Raw genomic sequence first — 10,528 nt, 5'->3', positions numbered from 1 at the left:
GTAATTCCAATAAGATCAAAGAGATATTTTCTGTCAACAGCTTTCACAGCAGTACCTTTAATACTTCTTCAACTGGGTCACTGAGAAGTTAATTAATAGGTTAAGTTATTGAAGCCAAAGTATTGTTAATTTTTAAAAATTACTGGTTTAGAAATGTACAAATACTGATTACAATAGATGCCTTAAGAAAACTTAAAGAGTTGACTTGGTACATTCTAATCTATGTTCTATTCCAAATTCCTACAATGACAAATTTAGAAATAAACTCTTTTCTGAAACACCAAAAATAAAATTTAAGGAACAAATTTGATACCTATCTTAGCATTTAAGCCTTTAAACCATAAAATCTATGAATAAAATACATTTTCAGCACTAAATTAACAAGGAAAAAAAAAAAGGCAGTGGATGTGTTTGTTTAAAACAAACAAACAAATAAAAAGACCTGACAAAACATTTTTTTCTTTTCCTCACCAGACAACAGCTTTAGATCTTGTACTTCTGCCTTTGGTTTTATTTTCTTCAGGTGAATGAGAAACATTTGCTTTGTGTGTTTTCTTATGATGTTCTAGAAAAGCTTTTCTGGCAAAGGCTTTCCCACATTTATTGCATCGGTGCAGAGAGAAGTTTTTTGTTACTTTTACTTCAATGCCAACATCAGCTCCTTCATACTTTTTATTGGGAGAATTAGAGATGGCATCCTGTTTTGAAGCAATCTGTTTTGTTTCATCCCTCTGAGGGCCTCTTTTTGTCACCTTATTTAGAACAAGATCAATTGGCTTTTTTATTGCTCTTATTTCCAAACTTGCAGTTATTTTCCCAAGGTAGCGTGGTGACTTTTTATGAACTACAGTTATATGCCTTATCACATCACGCTTGCGACGCGTTTCATAAGAGCAGAGTGGACACCTATAGTATTTAACATAAATGTTATTTCCATCTGTGTGTAATTCAATGTGCTTTGTCAAGTTCTGCTTAGAAGTAAATTGGCGTTTACAGAGTTTACAGTAAAGCTGCTTGAAGTCAAAGCCAGCTGAAAGTTTTGGCTTCCTGTTTTTTTGCTGGCCACCTGCAGCAGATGCACTGTTTGATTTAGAAGTTGATTTAGTAGCTGATTTAGAGGCTGATTTAGTGGTTGATTTAGAGGTTGATTTAGGGTTTTCAAGGTCCTGTTTAACTTTATTTTTCTGTGCTGATGGTGTGTTCTTTTTCTCGTTTGAATGATTTGTTCCCTTCAGTTCATTCTGCGGAGAAAGGGCAATGGAAGGGGGTGAAGGTTCCACAGAATCTGCTGGTTCAACTTTTACTTTTATTTCTGTGCCATTGGCAGTATTGTTGGGTCCTTTCTCTCTTTTAGAGTTCTTTCCAGAAAGAGTTATCTTGTGAACAATTTGCATGTGCCTTTTCAGCATTATTTGAGAACTATATTTTCTCTTGCACAGAAGGCATTTGCATGCAGTTAAATTGTATTCAGCCTTTGAAGACGACTTTTGTTTTCTGGTCTTAAAAGATTTTTTAGCCGAAACTGTATCCAAGAACAAAGGTTGCCCAGGCTTTGTAGCTATATCAGGAGTAATGGAATCCCTTCTTAATCCTCTATGAACTTCATCAAAATGCCTCCTTACGTTGGCTTTTGTAGCAAATGATTTATAACATACAGGACAACTTCTACCTAACGTTACAAGAACATTCTTATTTCGTCCTTTTGTGGAGCACTGGTTTGGTTTCTTTTTAGTTTCTATATACTTTTTTAGCTCTTCCATCTTTTTTTTATGCACTTTTCGAATGTGACGGCGTACACTGCGTCTAGAATGAAATTCTTTTCTACAAAGGCAGCATATCAACTGGTGGCCAAAATCAGAATTATCCAAAGAGTCCAACTCAGGATTTACTGCTGGAGCCTGTTCTTCAGGAGTAGGTATCACCTTGTTTGTAGCAGGATCAGCAGGAGGTAATTCTACAGTCTCCCCAGCTGGGACTGGGGCTGGAGCTGAAACAGTCTTGTGTTGTTCAGTGCTGGGTTCCTGTACTGGAGCTTGGTCAGGGGTTTTAGTACTTTCTGTGCTCTCATCTGGGATATCAGTCCTTGATACATATTGAAATACAGCATTCTGATTTGTTTCTATAGGCTGCAATTTAATTATGTATTCTTGTTTATCTACCCTTGGATAGATTGCTTCCAGGAGGTCATTTATGGCTTGACTCTGTTTATCATTTGTATCTGGGAGGTCTGTGAAAAGAGGCAAAGGTATGTTTAAATGATCTGATACTTTAAAATTACTTAGTTTCAAAGTATCTTTTAACCACTGTGTCAGTTCAGTCACCAAATTTGCACAAATACTGTATTTGTACTATTTTTCTGACCATTTACACTTAAGAGACTTTGAGTAATCATTGTTATCATATCAGCATAAGTTACCTTTTTTATTAAGAGATTACATTGGAAGTACACCCTTCTAGCCTGCTAATGTGAAAGTCACCTAAAGTCAAAATTACTTTGGCCAGGATTAAACTGGTTTTATTTGCAAAAATAACATCATACACCCGATCTTGTTTTGCAAGTGTGCAACTAAGTCTGAAGTATCATTAGAAACTGATTCTCCTACTGCTGGAAATGGGCATTCTCAATAAAGGAACCCAATTCTGGAAAAAAGCCTTCATCTGTGAATTCTGAACAGTCCTTAAGAAAGAATGAAAAGTCTGTGTAACCTGAGCACTGCATGAAGATACAAGCAGGTAAGGGAGAACCTAATTTCTGGGGCAGGGAAAGCATTTAATAACACCAAAGCCGTTAATAGCATCAGTGATACAGTAAGATAGAAATGTTAAAGACAGAAAAATCCGGTATCATTCAAGGGAAAAAGGCCAGAATGTTAGGAGCTGGATGGGAAGTCAGAAGCTCCTGCAAGTAAGTCAGATGCACTTCTGACCTTGTTTTCAAAACACAACTCATCTCTTTTCACAGAGAAGCTCTGCGACTCTCCAATTAGCCAAGCACACTGGTTTAAGGAAGGTGACTAGTAGTCTTTTCACCTGCTCATTGCAGAACTAGTTGACAATGAGAGAAAGCTATTGCCTATGTAAATCCCTTTCTATTTTTTTTTAATACCGAAGCAGGATGGCATTAATGAGGAAAGAAAAATCCTCATTACACCTCTGTTCTTTCTAGTCAAGAGAACAAGGTTATCAGAAAGCTTTACAAATTTTTTTTGAATGCTGGGACATTTCCAAATTATTCAGCTTTACTCAGATCAACAGAAAGTTATCACTGGAATGAGATTTAAATAAGCTTCCTTTCCCAGAAAAACACTTTTTTTTTTTTTTCCCACCAGGCACAATCACACAAAGTAGCTTAATGAAACATAATGTCAGGTGAGGCTGTGGGGAAAAAGGCTAGCATTATTGAAGCACAGGTCCTCAAAGAAAAGGGTGAACTTTTCATCTGTGTTTCTTAATGAGTGAAACTGAAGGATTGCATCTATGACACTAAACACTTCCCAAGTACGGGAGAAAACTATGGATATTTCTCCATGACACCGTAGTGTGAAGCTGAAGTCCATCAGAGCTATGCTGACCTAAAAGTGAAATGCCTTGTCAGACCCACATTTTTCTATAAGCCTCATTTCCCATTTTTTGGCATCTTTCACAGAAAACAGGGAAAGACACAAAGAAAAGGGGAAAAAAGAAGAAATAAAAAGTGTTGACAGTGACATTCTTATTAAAAGGTTGGCTATGTAAACTAGCTATCAAGTTATGACATTGACATGGGTCTTGGTTAATGTACATTAAGTCAGCGCTCTAACTTCTCTACTACCACAGAAGTTATCTACACAAGTTACTACTGAAATTTAATTCCACTTCTTTTTTTTCCCATTTTGTTTCTGCTGTGTTTGTATTAATGGTACAGAAAAGTAAGTTACTCAACTCAGAAAACTCTATTAAACATTTCAATCAGTAAGACTTACTATCATCCATCTGGAGACTTGGAGGACAATAAAACTTTTTATGAGTAATTAAATTTGGTAATCCTCTGAAGAGACTCCGGCACAATTTACATTCAAAAATGGTGTCCACATCTTTTAACAAGATATGCTTGAGTTGTTTAGTTCCTGTAATAAAAGAAACGTTACACTTAAGGAAGGTTTTCTGTTCATGTTTTAATTCACATCATCCTATCAAAGTGGAATCGTTTTAAAACATGATGATTATAAAAACATTTTATCTTCTGTTAATGCTACTTCATTGCACTGTAAGTTTATGATACATACTCCAAGTTTCACTAAGAAAACATGACACCTTTGAAAAAAAATTACACAAAAAACCCTCAAGCACTACACTCATTACAGTTTATCACAAAAAACAAGCAGCAAATATTAAGAAGGAGTCCATCCTACAGGAAGGCTGGAGAGGGACTTTTCATAAGGGTGTCTAGCAATAGGACAAGAGGGAATGGTTTTAAGCTGAGAGAGAGTAGGTTCAGACTGGATCTTAGGAAAAAATTCTTCAATACGCTGTTGGTGGAACTCTGGAATAGGCTGTCCAGGGAGGCTCCTGGGGGTGTTTAAGGCCACACTGGATGAGGCCTTAAGCAACCGAGTCTAGTTGAGAGGCATCCCTGCCCATGGCAGAGAGGTTGAAGTAGATTATATCTAAGGTTCCTTCCAACCTAAGCCTTTCCACAATTCTATACTACAGTGTCTAGTGGCAACACAATTGCCCAACAGGAAAGAATAAGCACCTAGACAAGTCTGCAGTATTTCTGATTTATGCTTGTATCCAACAGCACTAAGAAAGCTAGATATATACAGCTATTTTGTATTAAAACAGCACTTGGGTAGTCAGAAAACTAAACCATACAGTAAAACAAAGAGAAAAACTAACAGGTCAGGAAACATTACTACATCTAAGGACCTGACCCAAACAGAGATGATGATGCTTAGGCAAGAAAGTAAAACTGAAGACCTGTTTTCAGCCTGCTGAGAAGGCAAATACGTTCAAAAAACACAGGCAATGTGTTGGGCACATTTGCCCAATTACTACACAAGGTACATTCAAACACCACCCCGAATCCAGCCTTGTTGGTGCATTTCAGCTCCTGTCTTGCTTAATGAACTAAAGAATTCAGAGTTTAAATTACACTTCAAACCCACTCTTTCATGTCTCATCTCATGACAATTATAATTCCTACAAATATCAATAAATTATTAAATGATAAACATGTACCACACTCCAAATTAGAAAGAAACACCAGTTAATTGAATTCAGCTAATTTCTCTATCTTCATTTTTTTCTTATAATGGAATACATCAAAATTGATCAAAATGGATCAAAATTAGTCCAACAAGCAAAAACATAAGGAAACTTGGACAAGAATAACTAATACCAGACAACCACAAAACAGCATTACAACATTCTTCAATACAAGTTCACGTTTTCTGTCATCACAGACTCTTCAAGAATTCCTTTTAAAGATCAAACTCAGAACAATTACTTAAGTGAAACTTTTTCAAATATTAACAATTTCATAACCTCCAATAGTTCTTCAATACAAATTGGTCATACCAAGACAACTTTTTATTTTTGTTAAAACTTGAGTTTTAGCAAAGCACAGTGCCATTTTCTTCTTCAACAGTTGCCTAAAAATGAAACCTGAACTGAATTATCTGAAGCTACCATCCAGCTTCTGTCCGCTCCTATGCCATTCCTGGGCCACAGCCTTAACCTCTTATCTTCTCCTCTCACTGCACTTTCTTCAAGTGTTACTACTCTCACTTTCATCTGACTCGTAACTTTACAGACAGTTTGTATTTTACAGACTACTGGACAAATATTTAGATTCAGTCTAAACCCCAAATTTTAAAATTGTAGAAAATTTCCCCAAAAGCAAGTTGTTTACACTTATATCTCACCAATAATTTCTGCATAAAAAGAAAACCACCAAGAAAACCCCAGATGAACAAAACTGAAGGTGCTCCTTGTAGGTAAAATTTTAGTAAGTTACCAAACTGTAATTCAAACAAAAGGCCTCCAATTTGGTGATAACACACAATTAACCAAAATTTAACCATGCTGTTGGATGAATGTCCTAGCCACAAACCTCTTTCCACTATTTCTCAATCAATGAAAACACAAGTCCCTCATTCTCTCTACTGTTACACTGATATGTCAGTCTTTTTCCATTCAGGACTGAAATGTTTTTGTCTAATCCACATTATTTGACTTAAGAATTACTGAGTAAGATTAAAGGATTTATGACATACTAGAGGTCAGGCCAGATGACACGGTAGTCACTCTGGCTTCAAACCACCTTATACAACTATGAAGCACTTCACTGGTTTGTCCTTTTGAATGAAACTGTAGACCTTTAAAGATTTCTGGAAAAGGCAAATAAATCTAAAACATCCACTGGTTTTGTGGACATGTGGTAGTTTTAGTCTATGCCTTTAAAATTTTTCCACAGATCTTGAACAGAAACATAGAAAATGTAAATAAATCACTATTGGGTGTAAAAAGTAAAATAATGTTGGGGGGAATTTTTCAACCCACTACAGGACACAATACACTGATAAAATTACTATAATCTCCTTATTCTTTATCAACTGCAGACTGGCAACAAGCCGTAAGTCTTCTACCAGCATATGCTGCCTCAAGCTTACTGAAGCCTTCTCTATTTTGCAGTTACATCTAACCAAAGCTGGTAATAATCTGTCAAATTCTGTTAATATTTGTGTATGTTGGAACTAGAATAATATCACAGTCACAAGAAACTGGTACAGAACATAAGTTACTGCAAACAATTCTCTGGCAGAAATTACAAAATGTAGACCTTTTGCAAGCAATTGCATTGTTCGGGGGAAAAAAAAAAACAGATTCAAATTCATCTGTTACTCTTAATGCTTTGGATGCTAGAACCACATAACAGTAACAGACACTACTCCAGATTTAATCTTTATTTCTTTACCAAAAGAATCAAAATAGGTTTTTCCATAATGAAATATTGCTTGCTCAAAATTAACCAGTAAAATCTTGGTTAAAGTCTTTTTGCCATTTCCTAACTTTCCTGCTGCAGATGACTGCAGGTGTCAAGGTAAGCTATTAACATCTGCCAGTGAGGCCAGTCTGGAAGCAGCCCAGAGACAGCATTCTTGCAATGAGCTCATGCTATTACCAGTAGAGATCCTATTAATCTGCTTCAAGTGGAAGCAGCCTGCCACGCATATCTGAGGCCTTAGGCAACCTCAAACAAATTAAAAAAGTTTACTAATGACAACTCTCACACCTAGCTTTTCTTCTTGTATTAAGTTGTTAAAATGCTAGTGGAGGATTTAAATACTGCACACTTTTACAAGACTCAGCCCAAATAGGTGTTCCATTACACAGCAGCAATGACCTACACTTGAAACATTTGGTATCTCTAACAGCTGTCCATGAAAAATCTAAAAACATATAGATAGTATTGTTAAAGAGATTACTTCAGTTTCACACCAAAGGTTGTGAAAAAATAAAATGCTTGATTCACGGTATCAGAAACATAGAAACAGCTAGAAAACATTAAAGGTTTCAATCATCTCTGGCACGATTAACCAAACACTCAGTTGTTATTCTCAGGTTCATTGCTATGTATTTGAAGTCCCAAAAAAAATCGAGAAACAGGTTTGGTTGGAAAAGATCTGTAAGATCATTGAGTCCATCCACCAACCTAACACCACTATGACCATTAAACCATATCCTAAAGTACCACATCTACAGGGTTTTTAAACACCTCCAGGGACAGTGACTCCACCGTCTCCCTGGGCAGTCTATTCTAATGTCTAATTATACAGCAGAAGGTGTACATTCACTAATCTATATGAAAAGGGAACAGTGTCTAAATCCAAAAACTTAGAAATAGTTTGCAAAATTGTAGAAAGACAGGGGTTGGTTATTTTAACATACTAAATACATATAAACCTTAGAGCAAGGTAATGACATTCTTAAGTTGCAGTTTCATACCTGATCGAAAACACTCAATGATTTGTTGAATACCAGATTTTGAAGTGTGCAGAGGCTGCTGTAATAGCGGAGGATCACCAGGTTCCAGCAGATGCACTGAAATATACAAAAGGATAATAAGCCATCAGAGAACACTCAGGTGATTTTTATTAAGTTTATGGATTTTTCTGTGCACATAATAAGCTAGCTAAAAAGAAAGGTCAGGACTACAGTACAAGCTTCCTTACTCAAAAGCGTTCATTTATACTGCATTAAAAAACAGACAATACTGAATTTTCCAGCCATGATACCTTCTGACAGTCTGCAGTCATTTTGACGAGTTAAAGAAAATGTGTATTTAAAGCTATGGGTGTCAAACACAAAAAAATTAAATAGAAAAAGCCTTACTTGAAATTTCCATCCATTAAAGCAATTCCCCAGAACAATCTACTTGACTCCCATCATTCAAACCAAAAGAGATGTACAAAAAACATTAACAAATACTGTACTTCACAGAATACTATGTTATTTCAGTGTTGTCAGTATACACCTAAACACTGAATTTAGAAGCAGCAATGCTGACAGGAAAGTACAGGCATAACTACAGAATATGTATCAAAAATATAGTATTTTTGATCAGTAAAGCAGATTCGAGTTCAAACAAACTGCTGAAGTAATAACTTATTTCTCAAGTTTCATTCCACATCACATCTTTGCAAAATCTACTGAAACAAAAACATTTATTGATCAGGATGACTACAGGTTACTCCAATATTCGGTATTTATGCATGTGAAAATTAACAGCATTGCACTGCTGTATGCATGTAAGCTTTGCTCAGAGGGAAAACCAAATTTAAATGAATAAGAGCACTTACTCAAGCATGTTTGTAAAATCATTAGCTAAGTCATATATTTGATTTCTTACTGACAAAACAACTAGCTTTGTACTTCAAAACTCTGCTCCTACCTCATTCATTTGGTTTGACTTTTAAACCCCATTGTAAGGTTTCCATTTTTTAATGAAGCATCGAGCACGCCAAAGAAATTTATTTTTTACTAAGAGTGGTAGAGGTCTACAACGTAACTAGACATATTAAGAGCAAATAGATTTAATATATGTCAACATGAAAGGTCTTCTAGAAGATGTTAAGGTTATAAATAAATTCAAGCTGAAAAGAACATCAGAAAGAAAAGCAGTCTAAGAAAAGAATGATAAAGTGAACACTTCACCCAACTATGCTGGCCGCACAATATACTATTATATATACGACCACATAACAGCCATTACAAATCAGCTAATCGTTTGGGAATCTCAAACACAATGACATATTGTATTCTACTAGCCTATTCCCTATAATTAAAAATACTATATTTTGGCTTGTATGCTGCCTCTAACATGCACGTGCAACACCCACTGACATCAAGAGGAGCGATATACGTGAAGCAGATGTATCACATCACTTGTAAGGCAAGAAAAGCATTTTACCTGTTTTAAAGCACTAGAACAATTCAACACATTTTATCTTAAACACAAAGAAACATTTTTACTAGCTGAACAATATCAACTCTCAAATTGCATTTAATTAAGGGAGCATTATCAAAGTTTCCATGCTTAAACTTTCAACTCTTAGTCTCCCAAAGTGATGCTTTTCTTTTCAAAACACAAGTGAAAGTATCCAAATAACAAATTCTACAAAGCAATAAGAAAGGAACCAAAATTCCTTTTAGGCTACCAAACAGAACACTGGGCAAAACAATTACAGAAAAGCTCTAGCATGTGGGCTGAACCTTCAAAATACTCATTCCACTGAAGACATCTTCCAAGTCACACTGCAGTGGAATGCAAACAGCCATTTCAGGATTAGGATTTTTTTTTCCTCTGAGAAAAGATGCGAAGCAAAACACAAATGCAAGAGATTGCTAAAAACATAATTTTATAGTAAAAACAAAACAAAACCCAAATCAGAATATTAGACTTTTTGGAAACAAAAAGGCCATCTGTTTTTGCACAATTTCTTGCCTTCCCCTAGTCCACTACATACAATGCCCATGTGGCGGCTAGCGATTATTGCACATTCTGCAGGAACTGAGAAATTATCTTCCTGAAACAATTTTTAAACGACAGTTCAAGGGTATAAAAAAAAAAAAGATTTCCAAGCAAAATTCATAAACTTTTTATATCCAAAACGGTCACTAACGATGCACATTTGCAACATCACAGTACTTCCCGCAAGCTTTTAATGAATGAGGTAAGTAGCACAGCCAAAACATCACACATAGCTGTACCTGGTTCACAGCATCCATGATGATGGTGGTCAGTCTGACAACACTTGTCCCTTAGAGGCATTTTCCGTGCGCAAGGCCTACTTTCCTTCTACATCCAGCAGCTCGTTTCTGTCAAAATACGTACATTAACTGTTACTCCCGAAAAACGGGCAGCTCCGGACAGCGCTAACGTCTCACACCCACTTCCTACAACGGCAGCGCCGGCGTGGGCCAGGACGCAGCGGCACCCTTCACGCATAAGTTTCCATTGTTTACAACAGGTCTCACAACGCCC

At 36.2% G+C, this 10,528-nt stretch overlaps 1 protein-coding gene across 1 annotated transcript; it reads right to left on the bottom strand.

Moving 5' to 3' along the window:
* Window positions 1-467: 467 nt before the first annotated feature.
* ZNF800 (zinc finger protein 800) lies at window positions 468-10,318 on the bottom strand. Its single transcript, XM_054399871.1, has 4 exons — window positions 10,255-10,318; window positions 7,990-8,085; window positions 3,963-4,106; window positions 468-2,227 (listed from the first exon to the last, which is right to left on the bottom strand). The coding sequence occupies exons 1-4, from the start codon at window positions 10,313-10,315 to the stop codon at window positions 468-470; spliced, it is 2,061 nt and encodes a 686-aa protein (XP_054255846.1). The 5' UTR covers window positions 10,316-10,318.
* Window positions 10,319-10,528: the final 210 nt, after the last annotated feature.

The sequence above is a fragment of the Indicator indicator genome, chromosome 3 (assembly GCF_027791375.1).
Source record: "Indicator indicator isolate 239-I01 chromosome 3, UM_Iind_1.1, whole genome shotgun sequence".
NCBI lineage: Eukaryota > Metazoa > Chordata > Aves > Piciformes > Indicatoridae > Indicator > Indicator indicator.
This window is presented reverse-complemented; position numbering and strand designations above follow the sequence as displayed.

Coding starts and splice junctions, on each gene's coding strand:
- ZNF800 (XM_054399871.1), bottom strand. CDS start 10,315: ATGCCTCTAAGGGACAAGTGTTGTCAGACTGACCACCATCATCATGGA. Junction 8,086..10,254: donor TCATGGATGCTGTGAACCAG/GTACAGCTATGT, acceptor TGTATATTTCAG/TGCATCTGCTGGAACCTGGT. Junction 2,228..3,962: donor AAGTCTCCAGATGGATGATA/GTAAGTCTTACT, acceptor CTCTTTTCACAG/ACCTCCCAGATACAAATGAT.